General features: G+C 39.4%; 1 protein-coding gene across 3 annotated transcripts in view; it reads left to right on the forward strand.

Moving 5' to 3' along the window:
• Positions 1-4993: 4993 nt before the first annotated feature.
• Positions 4994-20532, forward strand: part of MEMO1 (mediator of cell motility 1) — a gene marked incomplete at its 5' end in the record, with an annotated part of 129908 nt that continues 114369 nt past the window's right edge. For 2 of the 3 annotated variants that reach the window (XM_079721220.1, XM_079721221.1), the window contains one exon: positions 5675-5799. In XM_079721220.1, the coding sequence (XP_079577346.1) occupies positions 5739-5799 (61 nt within the window). Of the gene's footprint in view, positions 5268-5674; positions 5800-20532 lie in introns of those variants that run through there. The other variant, XM_079721219.1, reaches the window with a different exon arrangement.

Consider the following 20532-nt stretch of genomic DNA (forward strand, 5'->3'; position numbering starts at 1 on the left):
TTAGAAGTAATTCATTACTCTGCCTAATGCTGCATGGCTTCCAGTGTTCTAATGAATTATCTTCAAGATAGGGCTTAAATTAATCTTAAAATCAATACTTTTTCTCTGTAAGGGCTGAGAATAGGCATGTCTTTTGCTGGCAGTGCACATCCTACTTAGCACTTACCATATGCCAGGCACCATGCTAAATACTTTACATGAATTGTCATTTAACCTCAAAACCCTGTGAGGTAGGTTTAATTTTAATACCTCACTTTTAGAGGAGGAAAGTGAGATTCGGTTAACTTGCTTAAGGTTACAGGGGAAGTAATTGGGGCAGGGATTCATACTCAGCTTAATGCTATATTACCTCCCTGCCCTTAATGCTGTAGTACTCTCTGCTCTAATGCTCTCAGATGTGTTTAAAATTTTTCTTTGGGGGGAAAAATCAGTCTGCCCTTATGTGTATACAGTAGAAGCCCTCTTATCTAGCTGGTAGATGAAAAATAGGAGTCATAGTAAGGAAACGTAAATGACACTGTGAACAGTTTTTTTTTAAACTTAGAAAATATTCATCTATATTAACTTGGTAATATTTTGATGTCAGCCTTTGCTCTGAGTATGGGTTCTTTGATTGGAATTCTGTTTCTTCCTTCCACAAACCACTCCTATAATGTATGGTTTACAAATTTCAGTTTCAGATTTTTTGACAGTAGAGTAAGATTTTAGACATTTAAGATCTTAATTCTTAAGGCATTACGTGTATAATGATACACTTTTTCATGATTTTTTTTCTCCAACCTTCAGTCATCTTATCTGCCTCTAATTTGACAGTTGTTTTTATTGAGTCCAAAGCATTCCACCTAATTTTTGTACTAACACCTTTTGCATTATGTGTTTGTGTTTCATTGGTTTATGTAATATTTTATTAAATTATGTAATGGCAGTACTTTGTACATCTTGTATAAATAGGTTGGAGAACATGATTGACCCTTGTTAGTTATGCACACAAACCTGGGAGAAGAGTGCAACAGTGTGAGTTTCCTAAAAAGTGTAGTCTACCATCTTCAAGAATTCAGCTTGTGGTGGGCATGGTTCAGTGTATTTTACTATGGGGATGGACAGCATCACTTAGTCCAGTAAGTTGATTGAATAGAAATCAGTTAAGAAAGCTTCTACTATACTTTGATGAGGTATTTCATGTGTAGCTGACAATTATACTATAGAAACAATTCCTACCCTTTGACTGCATAGTCAGGAAGATAATGTTTAATAAACATATACAGTAATAGAGTAAGAGGTACTGTATCCTGTAGAGTGAATTCTTGAAAAATGTGGATAAGTGGGAGGACCAATAGAGTAAATCAAGAATAGATTCCTAGAGGATATAGAGACCTTGAATTGAAAAAGCAGAAAAATAGGGAATTCCCTGGAGGTCCAGTGGTTAGGACTTCATGCTTTCACTGCCGAGGGCACAGGTTCAATCCCTGGTCGGGGAACTAAGATCCCACAAGCCATGGCCAAAAAAAAAAAAAAAGAGAAAAAGAAAGAACAGAAAAATAGTTTGGATAGAAGGAAACTGTTTACTTAATTCTGATGAACCTATGGGGAGAATATTGAACCTTTGTTTAAATCTCTTTGTTTAGGAGAAGGTATAGGAGATTTTAAGATTGATAACTTCCCATTAGCAACATGACGGAATGGCTGTAGGGGCAGCATAAAATACTGTAGCCAGGTATTTTCCTGGACTGGATTCCAAAAAGGCAGTAACAAATCGGAGGCCTGATACATATTGTCTAACTGTAGCAACAAGGGACAAAAGATGGAAGGTGTAAATGGCTATCACTGAGAATCCACTTGTTTAAAATCTCTGGATTTAAAGAAGGAAAGTAATATAATAGTGGAAAATAGGTCACCAGAGCTAAAGGGGGCAATCAGTAATGAATAAGAATTTTCTTTTTAAGAAAACTCTTGTCAGCCTTTAAAAAAACTTCAAATCTTTTGACTCAGTTGTTTAATTTCTGGGAATCCTAAGTAATATTAACAATAAATTTGGAAAAAGCTCTGTGTATAAAATTTACTCCAAAAATTTGGAAATGAAAAAGTTTTCATCTTGTAAGAATCATTAACTATGTAAAGTACTTAGCCTAGTGTCAGGTGCATAGTTAGTGTTTAATAAATGTTACTTATTAAGTTTGGTTTCTAAAGAAGAAAAGAGCAAAGTCAACTGATACTAGGTTAGAGTACCAGTGTTAATTGAAATTAAAAGAGCATCCTTATGCTAAACTCCCTTCTCTCAACCTTGATTTTTTCAAAACCCTGTGGTATCATTCTAGAATATTTTTCTGACAAAGGGCTTTTAGTAATTAGGGGGCTTCTCGAGGTGTCAGTTGTGTATAAGTGAAATCTAAAAGTGGGCAATTTAATATTGCCATATAGGCTCCCAAAACCAAGCCTAATAAATTATTTAATAAATAATTATTGTTGGGTATAGGTAGTATATGTATATGGCACAAAATTCAAAAGATATACAAAGACGTACATTGGCCGTTACCAGTTTGTTTCCTTCTAGAAGTATGCCATGTATATGCAAGTGTGTGAGAATATAAGTACTTGTTTTTACACAAATAGTAGCATACTTTACACACTGTTCTGCAATTTGCCTTTTGCGTTCTTTGGGGGGGGAGCTCTTTCCATAACAGTATATAGCACCACCTTATTCTTTTTAATGGGTGCATATGTATGGGTATACCCTAATTTAACAAGTCTCATTGACAGACACTGTGGTTGTTTCTAGTCGTTTGCTAGTACAGACTGATGCGGTGACTATCCAACATGCTATTTCAGAAGATGTGTTATTAATGTTGGGCTCTGGGTGCCTTATTTGTTGAAGTCTGTGCTTCATAAGGACTCTCTGTTAATGAAGATTTCCTCCTTGCCTTTAACTTTGGATGATGTTTATGGAGCGTCAAACCCAAATCCCTGGTGGATATAATGGAATTTTTTTTTTTTTTCTTTTTGGCCACGCCACGAGGCATGTGGAATCTTAGTTCCCTCATGAGGGATTGAACTTCAGTGGAAGCGCGGAGTCTTAACCATTGGACCACTGGGGAAGTCCCTGGAAATTGTTAATGACATGGGAATTGTACAGTATTGCCAAAAAGGCTTCTTCTAGGATATGAAGTATTTTGCATTATATGGATCTTCCTTAATTTAGGGGATGTGGGTAAGTGAGTAGTTTCAACATTTCTTTCAAGAGTACATCCCTGAATAAGGTAGCCAGAGTAAAATGGACAGGAGGAGTAATGATGGGATATGTTAAGAGCATTCTAGAAATAATAGAAGATCCTCTAACCTTTCACTTTGCTTGGCATTGTGGTTTTGCTGAGTTTGATCAGTAAGAAAAATCCTTTGGGGAAAGAAGCCTCCAACTGAGCATTTTATTTTAATAGGGAGGAAGCTTAATTTTAGATTACATTACTAGTTTGGAATGAGACCTCGGATTGTTGCTAGGAGCAGAGGATGATAAAACATAAAGAACAGCTTATAAGTTGTTTCATGATACTTAACGATTCTCACAGCAAGCCTGTGAGTAACATATGACTGCTGTTTGCACTTGACAGATGAGAAAACTGAGCGTTGAAAAGGTTAAATTACTAGATATCCATAATCACACAGCTGATGAGTGACAGAGCAATCAACATTCTTACACCGTATCAACCATATCAACTATTTCCTTTTCTTGAAATTTACAATGAAAAGTTTACCATTTCATCAGGTATCACTGAGTTTTGCTACTTCAGGAAGAGTACCAGGGAATCAGCTCCGGCCGTCCTTTTTCTGTTATCCCTAAATTGACTACTTGGCATGTCCTTTTTTTTTTTTTTTCTGTGAAATAGCTTAATATTTGGGCAGGTTAGTGGTGAAGTGAGAGGGTTAAAAATTGAGTAAAGAACTATACAGAGTGGAGTTTTGTTTTTTTTTTTCAGCTTAAAAACTGTATAAAAAGGTGTGAAAGTCAGAAGTGTTCCAGTAATTGACCAGGACTGGGATCTCATGCAAGATCCTTGAGCCTTAAAATTGAAAAGGTGAGGGGAGGGGTAGAAACTATATAGTGCCTGAAAAAAAAATCTATTATATGACACTAGTAAAACTTGAAAATTAAGCAGTCAGTCGTTTGTTTTGGACTCTACCGGGGATCTGTTTAGTGTGAAATTCAGATATAACAATTTTTATGATTTTAACTCCAAGTCTTTCGTTGAAGGTATGCAACTTTCTCTTACTCTCTTCCCAGTTTTGGAATGGTCTACTCCATAACATTTCCTTGGAGCTCCAAGATATTCTACTTTGCTGTGATTCTTGTATAATTTTAACGTAATTCTTTGTTCCTGACACGTGGGATTTAAAAGATAATAGAGGGTTGGAAATAATGTTTGTTGTATGACTACTCTATCAGGCTCTTTACATTTATTAACTCATAATCCTAGGGACACACCTTGAGTATTGTTATACCCATTTTATAGATGAGAAAACTGAGGCTAGCTATATCACACTGTAGTCTAGTTACGGAGTTAAGACATGCAATTACATAAATATAACTTGAAACAAGATAACTGTTTAGTGTCAGAGCCATGATTAGACGGTAAGAGTGGCCCGGTGAAGCAAAAAGTAGCATTTGCAGGACCACGGGCACACTACCACATGCCTGCTTCTACAAATGAACTTCCCATCGTGGCCACAGACTTGCGTGCCTAGTAGTGAAACCTTGGGGGTGAGCATCCACTAAGGATTCCTGTGTGTGGCGGGGAAGACAGGGGACTTTCCACGTGGAAAGCCGCACCGTCTTGCCCTGGGTGCTCTGCGTTTAAGGAAGTTGGTTGGGGGAGGGGGCTTGCCCTGCGGCTGCGTCCTACTCCCCGCGCCCTCCCCCTCCCAGCCTCTGCTGCCGCTAAACCCCGGAGAGCGGACCGCGCACGTCGAGATTCCTCGGCGGGCCTGGCAGAGGCTGCTGGGCATGCTCAGTGGGCAGGACCCGTTAGAGTGGCGAGTAAGGAAGCGTTGGCTCTTCTCCGGGTCTGCCTTCCCCGGTTCAGGCCCCGGCCCTGGGCTTTTGTGTGCGCGGAGCTGCAGCCGCCGCTGTCTCCCAGCGGGGCCGCCCGACCCCAGATGCCGTGTGGCCTGTCCGGTGTCCGCCGTTAACCTCGCCGCGCGGCCGGAGGAGGAGCGGGGCGGGGCGGGGCCGGCGGGCCGGCAGCCGGGCGGGCAGGAGGGCCCCGCCGGGGGTGGGGGTGGGTGCGGGGAGTCCCGCGGGGGGTGGGGGGAGGGGGCGGGCGCGGAGTCACGGGGGTGGGGTCACCGGCGGTGGCTCCGGGAGGCCGACCGGGAGGGGAGGGGGCCGTGGGGGTGGCTCGGCGGAACCAGCCCCGGCTGGGGAGCAGCGGCGACTCCGGGGGCCGGGGCCAGGGCTTTCCGGGCTTCGGTGAGGCCGCCGCGGGCCCCGTCTTCCGGCGGCCGCCCGAGTTTGTGGTGATTGTTGCCGCCGCCGCCGCCGCCACCGCCCCGGCTGCCATCTCCTCCTCCTCCCGGGCCGCCGCCTCCTCCTCTTCCTCCTCCTCCTGGGCCGGGCTGATCCCCTCCCCGCTGCCGCCTCCTCCTGGGCTGGGCCCGCGGTGTCTCGTCCCCTCGCGGAGCCGCTCCTGCCGCCGCCGCCGCCGCCTCCTCATTCATCCTCGTGCACCATAGGCGGCACAGGCACCAAGATGTCCAACCGAGTGGTCTGCCGGGAAGCCAGTCACGCCGGGAGCTGGTACACAGCCTCAGGTAGGGCCCCAGGCCGGCCGGCCCTTCCGCCGCCGCTGCCTGGCCCCGCGCCCGGCCGGCCGAGGTCGGCGGCCCGGCCCCGCGCGGCGGCGGGAGGGACGAGGGCGCTGACGGCCGCCGGCCGCGGACCGCGTGGGGAGGGAGCGGGCCGGAGGCTGGCCTCGCCGCCTTACCACCCGGGCGGCATCCCGCCGGTCAGCCCGGGGTCGGCCGCCCTCACGCTCTGCCGGGAGTTGGGCGAGAGGGAGAGTTGCCGCCTCGTCAGCCTGCGCCCTCCCTCAGGACCAGGCTCGAGGAAAGAATGTGCTCCCCGACCGAGCCTACTTGTCGCCTCCTCCGGCTCCCGGGAAGCGGGCGGCCGGCCGCAGCCACCCCCCGGGGGGACGGTTCGCCCTGCGCCCGAGCCCTGCTTCCTCCGTGCGGAGCCGAGCGACCCTCCGCCCTCCGGCCGCGGGAGGGAAGCGCCTTCCTCCTTTCCCCACCCCTCCCCTCCCGTCCCCTCCCCTCCCGTCTCCTCTCTTCGCCTCTCCTCCCCACGACGCTCCGAGCGGCGCCCGCGACCCGGGGACTTCTTAGTCTCCCGGGGTGCACACGGGCTCTGCTCGCCCGTCTCCTGCCCGGCAGTCTTCTCCCGCTCCCCTTGGCAGTTCAGAACGAGAGGCCGCATTTCCCCCTCACCTTTCAGGTGCTCAGCCGTCTTGAGAGGAGTGAAAGGTAGTACTTTTTGACATTGCCAGACCAGAGGCAGGGTCTGGGCATGTTAGGTCTGTGAGAGGAGGCCCCTTTCTGGGGTTTGCTGCTCTGTCTGTTGGGGGTAGGGTAGAAGTATTGCTAAGCAGAGGCTTGGGGTGGCCTCCTAGCTCTTTTGTCAGTGTTTTCATTGTTACTGTCATTCACGAAAGGGGCAGCTGGAGATGGCATCAGCACTTTTTTCTGAGCAGCCTCCCCAGTCTCCAGTCGCTTAACACCAAGCAGGTGCTGGAACTACCTAACGCGTTGGGTCCGGTTTTGAGCGAGTTTAGTCTTCTATCGACACTGTCCAAAAATACTTCAGAGCTCTTTAGGTGAGAGAGTGTAGGGACTTTCGCTTTAATAAAGCCCTTGTTAGAACGACTGTTTTCTGGGATTATTTTCAGGAGTCACATTTCTGATAAGTTGACAAAATTCCACTGATTCCTGAATTTTCAGTCATTTGGTATTGGCTTATCAATACCTAGACCCAAATCTTTAGTGTGGGTCGGATCATGTTTCCCTTTGCAAATAGTTGGGTTGGATAGAGACATGGTTTGTGAGAAAAAGATTTGGAAGTAAATTCATTTCTCTGAGGTTGCTAAGCTCGCTCATTAAATACATGCACTTTACTGACTCACTGAAGATTTGCTGTGTTAAGAAGACATAAAGGATTTGCAAGCCTAACAGGTAGCTACAGTTTTTCTTTAAGCAGATGACTTTTGATGGTTATAGTGGCTTCCCTCACGGTTCCAAAGTGCTTCATAAACATTTCATCAGTTCTCACAACCTTAGCATGTCAGTTAAGCCTTTCTTGTTCAGCTTATGGGGATATGCCCAAGATTCTGTACAAACCAGTGGCAAAACAGGAATGGGAGTCCCTGGCTCCTGGTTTTGTCCTCCAATCAATGCATTATTACTATTAAATTTATTAATGAATAATAGTCTTTTCAGGGTTGTGAGTCACTAAACTTTTTCTTCAATGTGTTTTGAAGAGTTTAAAAAGTCACAGTTTTCATTTTCATGGCCACTTTTTGGTTAATTTATTTTGTTTTCTATACCTTTCAAAAGTGTTTTAAACTTTTGCACTGAAAATGTGGCCAGATGATTCTGGAGGAATTTTTATAGATTCTTGAACATTCTTTGCATAGTAAAATTAGGCATAGTTCTCACACTTCAGACCTGAAAAGACTTCTTCAGTAATTCAAATATAAGAATCCTTTAATCCAGCTGAAAACATTCTGTGATTAAAACTATTTATCAGTAGTGAACTAAAGTGGACAACTTTCTTAAAATTTTAAAGTATATTCTTATTTCCCTAAATTCTGAATGAAATCAGTAATGCAATTTTGGTAATGTGAATTGTCATGGAGAACCTTATTGTTAAAAAAAAAAAAATTCAGACCATGTGTGGCACGTGCGTGCGTGCGTGCGTGTGTGTGTGTGTGTGAGAGAGAGACTTTTAAACCTGAGTAATAATTAGGGTGAATTTAAAGCAATTTAGGGGAATTCTCTGGCAGTCCAGTGGTTAGGACTCTGCTTTCACTGCTGAGGGCGCGGGTTCAAATCCCTGGTCAGGGAAATGAGATCCCGCAAGCCATGCATCGCTGCCAAATTTAAAAGAAAAAAAAGGCAATTTAGTTATAAAAGCTGATTTCATATTTTAAAAATGAATAAAAATATACGTAAGTAAATTTTGACTTGATCTAGTGACTTCTAGACCCCATTGTATCTAGATTGATAACTTTGACCATTGGAAAAATTTTACTTGTATTATTATTGTTCCCTTAAACTAGGCCTAAAAACATGTAGTAGGAGAGAGACAGATGTGCTTTTGGATTGTCATTCTGTAATTCTACAGCATTCAGATTGTATCCATAGAATTAAAGTGCTCAATTACAGATAAAATGGTGAAATAACATTTGCTTCAGTTATAGCTAGTTCAGAAAAAAAAGTGTGTTATATATCTACATACACACCTTCGTTTTTATTTACCCCTTGTTATATGCTAGATCCACTGATAAAAGTATCCAGTATTCCCTGCCCTCCAAGAAGATATTGGAGGGTAAATTCACCCTAATTATTACTCAAGTTTAAAAGTCTCTCTCTGAAGTGTAGTAACTCAAGACAGAAAATAAATATCAGATAAATTGAGGCAGTGCTTTTAGGAGTTTGGACGAGGGTGTAATCACTTCAAAGGATTTGAATTATGCTTTGAAGGAAGGGTATTTGAGTAGATTTGAAAAGGGAGAAAGTACATTGGGGAACACCACAAAGATACAGAGGCAGGTAAATGTAAGTAGGCCAATTTAATAAGAATGGAAGGTTCTCATGGGGTGTAGTTCGCGAGCCTGGTTGGAGCTAGAGTGTAGATGCCTGTGAATGCTATGCATCATAGGGATTTAACTTATGCAGTAGGTAATCAGGACCAGTGCAGAAGTTTCTGAGTAGGGGACTGATATGCAAGTAGCATTTTAGGAAAATTAATCTCATAAGAAGGTTAATCCTTGCTTCTTTATGGGTATACAGCAGGGATCAGCAAACTCACTATGTCTGCAGTCCAAATCCAGCCTGTGGCCTTTTTTGTGTGTGTGTGTGGTAAAGTCCACTAACAAAGAATGGTTTTTAATTTTTAAAAAAAATTTATTTATTTTTGGCTGCGTTGGGTCTTCGCTGCTGCGAGTGGGCTTTCCCTAGTTGCAGCGAGCGGGCCTCTCATTGCTGTGGCTTCTCTTGTTGCGGAGCATGGGCTCCAGGCACGCAGGCTTCAGTAGTTGTGGCACATGGACTTAGTTGCTCCATGGCACGTGAGATCTTCCCAGACCAGGGCTCGAACTTGTGTCCTCTGCATTGGCAGGCGGATTCTTAACCACCGCGCCACCAGGGAAGCCCGGTTTTTAATTTTTGAAGGCTTTAAAAAACAAACAAGAACCAAGAAGTGAAATAGAGTCTGTATGTGGCCTGTAAAGCCTAAAATATTTACTATTTATTTGGGCCTTTACAGAAAAAAATTGTCAACCCATAGTGTATATTTGTGGTTCTCAAAATGTGGTCTCTAGATCAGCAGCATAATGTGTCTGTACTCTGTATTTTTTCCGGATTTGCTGTATCTTTCATTTCATTATTTCAGCCCTTATCATCTTCTGTCTGGACAGTTATAACTACCTCCTAACCGTCCTTCTTTCTGCCAACTTTATTCCCTTTAAGTCCATCCTCTACATTGCTCCCTGAATAATCTATCTGACCACATAATTTCTTTGCATAAATCTCACTGACCCATCTTTCCTGTTGGATAAGGTCTAAGTCTCTTCATGACTTGGCATCTTCCTATCTCTTTGGCCACTTCCCCCAACCCCATCCCAGTTCTCCCTTTTACTACGCTTCAGCAACTGTCTAGCAGCTGTTCATTGTTTCTTTAAATACACTGTGCTGTTTCTTATCACTGTGTTTTTATTCAAGCTGTTTCCTGTGTTGGAATGCACTTTGCCAGGATAACTCCTTCTCATCTTTTAAGGACTCAGGTGTTAACACCTCCTAGAAGCCTACACTGATGCCTTACCTCCCCCTGGCTGTTTCTGATGTTCCTTTGTGTTCCCATAATATCCTGTGTGTATCTCTATATATTTACCTTGTTATCTGTGTATGTGGTCTTCTATAAGATTATGAACTCCTAGAAGACAGGAACTATGTCTTACTAATTTTTTTGTACCCCAGCAAGCACAGGTTTTGTACATAAATTTAATAAGTATCTGAACAAGTGAACATTAAAGGGCTTAGCATATAGTAGATATGGACAGAGATATTGACATTTAAATTCCTAAGAACATTGCAGGTGATATAGGACCATTGCTAGTTAAGTCTCTGAGCGTAGTATAGGTGAAGAATCTTGGTGGTAGGAAAAGATTAGAAATCATGATTCACTAGTTGGGGACCTTATTTAATGTAAGATTTTTAAAGAAGTACGACATACATATAGAAAAGTGTACAGCTAGATGAAGTTTCACAAAATAGGCGTGTCATTGTAATTAGCACCCAGCTCAATAAATATCAGTAGTGGAATTCCCAACTCACACTGTATTCCTTGTATTCTAAGACCATAGAAAAGTTTTGTCTGTTTTTGAACTCTGTATAAGTGGAATCATGTAGTATAACTTGTTTGAGCTTCTTTTGCTCAACATTACATTTATGAGATTAATCCATGTTATACTGTAGTTTGTTTATTCTTGTTGTTGTGTTCTATTCTGTGAATAAACCACAGTTTATCCATTCTACTGTTGATGGACATTTTTGTTATTTATAGTTTTGCTGCTTTGAACATTTTTGTACTCTTTTTCCTGATGAATGTATATATGCATTTTTGTTGGGTATGTACCTTAAGTGGAATTATTAGGTCATGGTTATGGCTATGGTATGTTCATTTTTAGTAGATTTTGCTGAAGTTTTGCCAAGTGGTTTTACAAACTTATACTCCCACCAGAAGTATATGAGAGAATTCCAGTTGTTCCACATGTTTGCCAACACTTGGTATTGTCAGTCTTTTTATTTTTAGTTTTTCTTGAAGGGTGTGTAGTGGTATTACGTTGTAGTTTTGATTTTATTTTCTGATGACTAATGAAGTTGAGCACCTTTTCATATTAGGAGCCCCATGTTTATTAGTCATTTGGACTTCTGCTTTTGTGAAGTGTCTGTTAAGTCTTTAGCCCTTTTTATACTAGAGTATTTACTTTTTTCATATTGATTTTTAGTTCTTTATATATTCTGGATATAGTCTTTTTAGGTATATGTATTGCAGATATCTTCTACTCTGTAGCTTTTTCAGGATCTTGGTATTTTGGTGAGTCAAAGTTCTTAATTTTAAAGAAGTCCAGTTTATCAGCTGGTTAGTGTTCTTCTGTTTCCATTTATGAAATCTCTACCTACCTCAGTGTCATGAAGTTCTTCTGTTTCCATTTATGAAATCTCTACCTACCTCAGTGTCATGAAGTTAACTTTCCTATGTTTTCTTTTAAAAGCTTTATTTTTTCACCTTTCATATTAAGATCAGTAATTCATCTGGTTGATAGCTGTATCTGTATGGTTGTGGTACATTACATAAATTTACTTTGAAATAAATGTACATATAGAAAAAGTATAAATGGGTGTACAAAATGGGTGTACACTTTGATGAATATCCACAAATATACTCTGTGTAACTATCCCCTAGCTCAAGAAATAGAACGTTTTCACCATCTCAGAGGAATATATCACATTTTAATGTTTTCTGAAATTGGTATGTTTTATATCTTAAGTGTATATTTAATGTGGGAGGTTCCCCCCGCCCCGGAAAGTGGTTGTTATACCTTATAATTACTAGTGTCATAGAAGTGAGAAAATATATCAAAGTCTAATGATTTCATAAAGCATTCTTGAACTGTTTGTATGGTATATATCTTAATAGCAGTTTTATTTTTTAAGTTGTTTTAATTCTTTCTGTCATATTTCTAAATATATTTAATAAAATTATATCGGGGTTCTATAATTGGAAAACCACAACTTTTTTTTTTTTTGGCATGTACCTTGAGTTCTAGAGTGTTAAAATATATCTTGGTGTGTGAGAAATTAAAAAACTGATAAAAATATTCTCCTTTGAAGAGAAAATACTATATAATATTTAGTTTTGAAATGAACTTTTTTAGGTTACTAAATATGGTTTTCTGTATGATGATCTTTGCGTCTCATCCTATTATTTAACCTTGGAGAAAGGCAAGAAGGAAAGAACAAATTTAATAGGTAAACTGTTGAGATTATTGCTTGATTACCTCTTTCTCACTTTCCTTCTTATCCTTTCACATGCAATTTCCAAGTCAAAAATCATCTTCCCTACCTCCATAGTGTAGTTTATATTACATACTTTTGGGTTTTTGTCCATTTTAAAGAAGGTCAAGACAACTAATAAAAATGTCATTTGTTAAGTGTATTCTGTAGTTACATTACATTTATGTCTATATAACCTCTCATCTTCAAAAGGCTGCTACAAGGTTGGTATTTTCTCCATTTATGGATGTGGAAACAATGACTCAGAGAGGTTGAGTAACTTGCTTAAGGTGTAGTAAGTAAGTGGAAGAGCCAGTCTGACTCCAAAACTAGAGTTAAATGTGAGGGGCAGGGAGGTATGATGAGATATGCTGCCCCAAACACTGAACTTTTCTGTTCCATTCAGGTTTTTCCCAAACTACAATACAGACATTTAACTGATACTTATGTATTATCATTTATGGTTTATAAAGCATTTTCTCATACATTTTTGACTTTCAAAAGTCAAAAAGTTTATAAAGCATTTTCTCATACATTTTTGACTTTCAAAATTTTTGACTCAGACATTTTGACAATAATCTTATGATTAGGTGCAGGATAGGTAAGGCAGGCAGGTCTTTAATCCATCCCCACCTTTCTATTTTATTGATGAGAAACTAAGACTTGAAGGAGGCTAAATTGCCTGAGTCATACTACTAGTAAATGGTAGAGCTAGAATTTGAACCTAGGACTTGTAGCTGAAGCCTGGTGTTCTTTCTGTTTATAGTGATGCCAGAGTAAGTAAGAAGTTGAACTATTTGGAATCAGTAAGCACCTCTATAATTGTCAGGTTAAATATATTATAAAATAAAAGCATAACTAAAAGCACTTAAGAATATTGAATATTATTCATATGGTATAAATAGACAAAGGAATTGGTATATTTTAATTACTCTAGTCCTAGGATTTGAATTGGGCCTAACAAAACTTGACACTTCTGCAGAGGCTTAATTTAACTTTCAATCATTCAGTATTGGACAAACTCAGTTCTGTGTGAAAGGTACTGCTCTAGGGACTAGGTGCATAGCAGGAGATGAAAACAGACAAAAATCTCTAGAGTTTATATTCTAGTTGGGGGAGACAGACTATAAATATGGTAAGTAAGTAGAACACATAGTATGTTAGATAGAGGAAAATGCTATGGAGAATTATAAAGCAAATAAAGCAGAGCTGGTGCATAAGGAATGTTAAAGAATGGGAGAAATTTTATTTATTTTTATTTTAAAAAATATTTATTTGTTTAATTATTTATTTGGCTGCGCCAGGTCTTAGTTGTGGCATGTGGGACCTTTGTTGCGGCATGAGGGACCCTCGTTGCAGCATGCAAGATCTTCAGTTACAGCATACGGGATCTTCATTTGCAGCATGCAAACTCTTAGTTGTGGCATGTGGGATCTAGTTCCCTGACCAGGGATTGAACCCGGGCCCCCTGCATTGGGAGTGCAGAGTCTTAGCCACTGGACCACCAGGGAAGTCCCCAAGAGTGGGAGAAGTTTTAAATGGCAAGAACAGGGTAGACGTCACTGAACTGACATTTGAGTGAAGACTTGAAGTAGGTGAAAAAACAAGCCTTGCATTCTAGATAATTTTAGGGGTTAGGGGCTAGATAGTTTTAGGTCGAGGGTACAGCAAGTTTAAAGGTCCTGTGGCTAGAGCAGGCCTGGAGTATTTGAGGAATGCAAGAAGGTTATTGCAACTGGAATGGAGTGACATGGGGCAGAGTAGTTTGACATGAGATTAAGAGGAAAATAAATAGCTGGAGCAGAGGCACAAAGGTGTTGTGGTCAGATGACATTAGGTCTGGAAGACCATTGTAAGGTCCTTTACTTGAGTGAGATAGCCATTGGAAAGTTTTGAGCAGTTGGTGACATGATCTATTATAGTTTAGACTTACTAGAACCACTTGACTGCCATGTTCAGAGTAGACTACAGTTGGGGAGTGGTGAAGGCAGTGGCAAGGGCTGAACCAACAGTTAAGAGGAAAGTAGCAATCCAAGTTACAGATGATGGCTTGGATTGAGTAATAGCTGTGGAAAGTGGGTAAGAAGTGGTTCATTACTGGGTATATTTTGAAGGTAGAGTCAAAAGAATTTGCTGATATACTTGGAGTGGAGTGTGAGAGAAAGAGAGGAGTCATGGATATTTCTTAAGGTTTATCCCTGAGATTGCAATAATGGAGTTGCTATTATCTGAGAAAGGGAAGACTTAACAGAAACAGGTTTGGAGGGGGAAGGTTAGGAGCTCAATTTTGGTTTGTTAAGTTTGAGATGTTTACTATATAGTTAAGTGGATACATGAGTCTGGAGTTTAGGGGAGAGGCCTAAGGTGGAGCTTTAAAATTGGGAATTATCATTATGTAGATAACATTTAAAGCCAAGTGTCTGGATGAAATCACCATAGGAATCAGAGTAGCCAGAAAAAAAAGGTTTGTGAGTGAGCCTTGGAACATTTCCAACTTGAAGAGGTTGAAGAGGTGAGGGATATCATGTAAGGAAGCTAGATTAAGCTTCTCATGAGGAAGAGAATGAGATGTCCTGGGAGCCAAGTAGGGAAAATGCTTTAAGGCATCTCAACACAACTTATGTAGATTTTTCTGGGCTTTTTTTCTTTGACAAACACATTTAATCTGGTCTAAGCCACTCTGGTCTTAGCCATCTCTTATGCTGCTGCCAGAGCTTCCTAACTGGTTGCCTAGTTTCCATTCTGTTCTTTACACAGCAGCCTGAGAGCTCTTTTAAAAATGTAAATAAGATAATATTCTTTTCTCAAAATCCTATCATACTTAAAATCACACTTAAAAATCCTGGCCAAGGCTTAGAAGGTTTTATATGCTTTGACCTCTGCTTAACTTTCTGATTTCATCTTCTACCACTTGTCCTTTACCTTATGTTGTTCCAGCCATTCTGGCCCCCTTGCTGTTCCCCAAATACGTCAAGCTTACTCCTGCCTTAGGACTTTTGTGTGCACTGCATAACATTGATTAATCCTGGATTGGTAGTCAAGGAAGAGGTATATTTATTGACTCCCTTATTTCCTTAGTCACAACCAGGAGGACAATTAGGGAGAGATGTTGAGAATGAATGGGATAGGTTTTCCCAAAGTGTTCTGAGAAACAGTCCCTGGAGATGCCTTTGCAGAAAGGGTTTATGGTCAAATAAGTTTAGGAAATGTTGCATCTGTTTTTCTCTGTTGGGCCCAGACAACTAACAAGAGACTTGTTTTATGGCTTATTACATGGTCTGTCTTGGTGAGTGTTCTGTGTCTGTTTGAAAATAATGTATGTGTTCTGTCGTTGTGGCGTAGATTGCTCTCTAAATGTTAATTGGGTTATTTAAATCTCTACATTTCTATTGATTTTCCTTTTTTTCCTGTCAGTTCCTGAGAGCAGTTTTGAAATTTCCAACTGTAATTCTGGATTTGTCTATTTTTTCTTTTAGTTTTGTTGATTTGTTGTTTCACGTTTTTTGACTTTCTGTTATTTGATATACCTGTTAGGGATTATATTTTGTTGATGAATTGACTATCACAGTGTATGTTCTTCTTTATATTTGGTAATACTTTTTGCTCTAAAGTGTTCCTTGTTTTGTATTAATGAAGCCAATCCAACTTTCTCATGGTTAATATATATATGGCATATTCTTTTCCATATGTGTCAGGGTCACCAAGACCACCTTCAGGTCTGATGATTTGTTAGAAGGATCAGAGCTGTTATACTTACAGACGGGGTTTATTACAGAGAAAGAATACAGGTTAAAATGAGGAAAAGGTGCATACAGTACAGTGGAGTGCAGGAGAGACCAAGTGTGAGAGTCCAGTTGTCCTCTTAGTGACGCATGACAACAAGTGTGCAGTGTTGCCAACCAGGGAAGCTCAGCTAGGCCTTGGTATCCAGGGTTTTTATTGGGGGCTGGTCATGTAGGCATGGAGCAAGCTTGTGACTGACCTTAGCTACTCAGTCTCCAGCCCCGCTCTCTCCTGCAGAGGTCACACTGATACAGTGTGGCCCAGGGTAGCAGGAGAACAAAAAGAGGAGTTCACCATAAATCACATTGTAGCATAAACTATCTGGCAAGGCCCAGCTATACAAAGACACTTAAAAAAATTGTGGTAGAATATGTATAACAAAATTCACTGTTTTACCAGTTTCTAAGTGTACAGTTCTCTGGCATGAGTACATTTGTATTATTTATTGGGGTGGCCAAAAAGTTCATTTGGGTTTTTTCCGTAAGATGTTACAGAATGAACTTTTTGGCCAATCCAATACAACCATCTCCAGCATCCATCTCTAGAATGTTTTCATCTGTTCCAACTGAAACTTTGTACCCATTAAACACTTAACTCCCTACTGACTCCTTCCTCCAGCTTTGGCAACCACTCTTATCCTTTCTTTATCTATGATTTCACCTATCTTAGGTACCTCATTTAGGTGGATTCATACAATATTTGTCCTTTTATGTCTGGCTTATTTCACTTAGCATGTTTTCAGACTTCATTTATGTTGTAGCATGTATCAGAATTCCTTTTTAAAGCTGAATAATATCCATTGTATGATATACCATAGTTTGTTTATTCATTTATCTGTTGATAGACATTTGGGTTGTTTCTACCTTTTGACTTTTGTGAATAATAGTGCTATGAATGTTGGTGTACAAGTATCCGCTTGAGTCTTGCTTTCCATTCTTTTGGATATCTATCTAAGAGTACAATTGCTGGGTCATATAGTAATTCTGTGTTTCACTTTTTGAGAAACCACCAAACTGATTGCCACAGTAGTTGCACCATTTTACATTCCTACCAGCAATGCTTGGGGGTTCCATTCTTTTTGCAGCCTTGACAACACTTGTTATTTTCCTTTTTTTGGATAATCATCCTAATGAGTGTGAATTTGTATTGTTATGGTTTTGATTTGTATTTCTCTAATGACTAATTATGTTGAACACCTTTTCATGTGTTTATTGGCCATTTGTATATCATCTTTGGAGAAGTGTGTTTTCAGGTCCTTTGCCTATTTTTGAAAGCACAGGTTCCTAACCACTGGACCGCCAGGGAATTCCCACTACCATACTGTTTTGATTTCTGTAGCTTTTTTACTCCATTTTTGAAAGGTAGTTTGGTAGGTATTGAATTCAGTGGGTATGTTGACATTACTTCTTTTAGCATTTTATAAATGTTCTGTTGTATTTTGGCTTGCACAGATTCTGAGAATTATGTGATTTTTAAATATTTGTTCCTCTGAATACAGGGTGTCTTTTTTCCTCTAGTTGCTTTAAGATTTTAAAAAATTATTAACATTTTCCTGCTAGTCTATTATCATGTGCCTTTGAATAATTTTCTTTGAATTTAATCCTGTTTGGAATTTGTCAAGTTTCTCAGATGTGTGGGTTGTAGTTTGCAGCAAATTTGGAAAAGCAGTCATCATTATCATCTCAGATATTTTTCTTTTTCACTTCCTTTGTTTTCTAGACTCCAAATAAAAAAAAGTATGTTAGATATCTTAATATTGTCCCACAGTTCACTGAGAATTATTTTTTTCCTTTTTTTCCTCTCTGCTTCCTTTTGGATAATTTCTTTTGCTTTATATTCAGGTTCACTGATTTTTTTCTTGTGCAGTATCTAATTTTGCTTTTAATTCTGTCAATGACATCTTTTAAGTATAAAAGAATTAAAATAACTGCTGATTTCATGGTTTTACCTGAATCTTTTCTTTTTTTTTTGCCGCATTGTGTGGCTTGCGGGATCTCAGTTCCCCGACCAAGGATTGAAACCAGACCACGGCAGTAAAAACGCCAAATCCTAACCACTAGACCACCAGGAAACTCCTAATATTTTCTTTATAATTACTTTATTCATTACTATTTTTTTTCAGATGATGGATTTATTTATAGGTTTAAAAAAACATTTCCCTTTTGTGTTTTAGAAATGAGATACTTATTCTTCTGGCATGAGTATTTAGTTGCTGGTGATACTGTTTTGCCTCGGAGCTGAAAAAAAGAGTAAAATTTTTTGTTTTTCTGAGGTCAGAGCAGCATAAAAATTGAAAATACATTTGAATTATGGCATAATATTGGTTTAGGATTATGTTGTTTCAATTAAATTATAAATTAAAAAATTTTGAATACATTTGTATGTTAAAAATTAAAGATATTCATTGAGAAGCCTCATTCCTGTACCCTTCTGTGTATTCCATATTCCCCTTCCCTTATAGGTATTTGCCTTTATCGGTTTCTCGAGTGCCTGGTGTTTCTTTATGCATATATAAGCACGTATGGACACGTCATCATTTTCTCCCTCTTTTCAGCAAATGGAAGCTGAAGTGTAATAAATGCCAATATCTCATATTTTGTCTTATCCTTTGCCTTTTTGTACTTAACAAATTTAACAATTGAAGATCTTTTCATATTACAACAGAGAGTTATTATTCTACCTATCATACCTCCTTTTTTTCTCAGTGTTTATTCTGGTTCTTCAAAGGAAGATAGTTATGATGCATTCAGTAAGGTTATCCAGAGGTGAATAGCTAAATAAAGTATCATCAAATCTCCAGCAGTTGTTTTCAAACTTTTCAGTCTCAGAATTCCTTTATACTTTTCAAAATTACTGATAACCTCAAAGAACTTTTATGTGGATTATGTCTATTAATACCTATCAAATTAGAAACTAAAACTGAGAAACATTAGAAGTATTTACTTTTAATTCATTTAAAATAACAGTAATAAACCCATTCCATATTAATAACATAAGCAGCATTTAAAAAAATTTTTTATTGGAGTATAGTTGATTTACAGTGTTGTGTTAGCTTCTGCTGTACAGCAAAGTGAATCAGTTATACATATACATATATCAGCTCTTTTTTTTAGATTCTTTCCCCAGATAGGTCATTACAGAGTATTGAGAAGAGTTCCCTGTGCTATACAGTAGGTCCTTATTAGTTATCTATTTTATATATAGTAGTGTGTATATGTCAACCCCAATCTCCCAATTTATCCCTCCCCCCCCAAGTAGCATTTTTAATGAAAATAACTTTATTTTCCAAAACAGGGAATATATGAGATTAGCCTTTACAAAAATTATTTATTTATTTAGGCTGCATTGTGCGGCATGTGGGATCCTAGTTCCCTGACCAGGGACTGAACCCGTGCCCCCTGCAATGGAAGCGCGGAGTCTTAACCACTGGACCGCCAGGGAAGTCCAGCTTTTTTTTTTTTTAATTGAATTATAGTTGATTTACAATGTTGTGCTAGTTTTAGGTGTAAGAAGTTTGGCATTTATTAACATTTTTGCAAATATATTTAATGTCTAGCTTAATAGAAAACAGCTGGATTCTCATATCTGTAGCTGTATTCACTGTCTTGTGATATGTTATTTTACTTGAAGCATGTGAGGAAATTCTGGTCTCATACAGATATGTAATGAGAAAAGGGCAGAGTATTTTAATAGACCTTTCAGATAATTGTGAATATTCTTCTTTGATGCCATACGAAAACTCAAGTAGTAGTTTCTTACTTTTTAAACTTTTACTGACATATAGTTGACATACAGTAAGTTACACATTTTGAATATATCTGTGAAGCTATCAATGAAATCAAGATGGTGTACTCCTAAAGGCAGTTTCGGAAAGATTTAATTGCAATGTAGAATTTGAAATCATAGCAATGAAATGAAGTTTTCATACTCTGTTTTCATTAAGATCAGTTGGTCTGTCCTCCACTTTGAATGTGTCTTTTATCCATGCAGGATTTCTTAACCCCGTGCATTAATCATCTGGAAAATATTTGTTCCTTGGGTTATGCAGATCTTCCGAATGTTTATACATTTCATTATTCATTGTCAAAGAATCACATTTGTTAATTTCACATTCTCATCAGAAAAGTCTTTTTGAGGTAGGAAGCTTTTAAGTCCGCACTGGTAGAAATGAGTTTGCAAAATTCTAATTTTCTCAAAGCTTGAATTTTGTAGTTAGCCATAGATATTGACAGTTGTTTTCCTTGATGTTATAGGCTCACAGTTGATTTTCTTTTTTTAAATATTTGTTTATTTTCTTTATTTTTTTGGCTGCATCGGGTCTTACTTGCAGCACGCAAGATTTTCGTTGAGGCACATGGGATCTTTTTGTTGCTCTGCACGGGTTCTTTGTTGCTGCGCGTGGGCTTCTCTAGTTGTGACGTGCGCGCT

This window comes from Hyperoodon ampullatus (genome assembly GCF_949752795.1).
Source record: "Hyperoodon ampullatus genome assembly, chromosome: 15".
NCBI classification, from domain to species: domain Eukaryota; kingdom Metazoa; phylum Chordata; class Mammalia; order Artiodactyla; family Ziphiidae; genus Hyperoodon; species Hyperoodon ampullatus.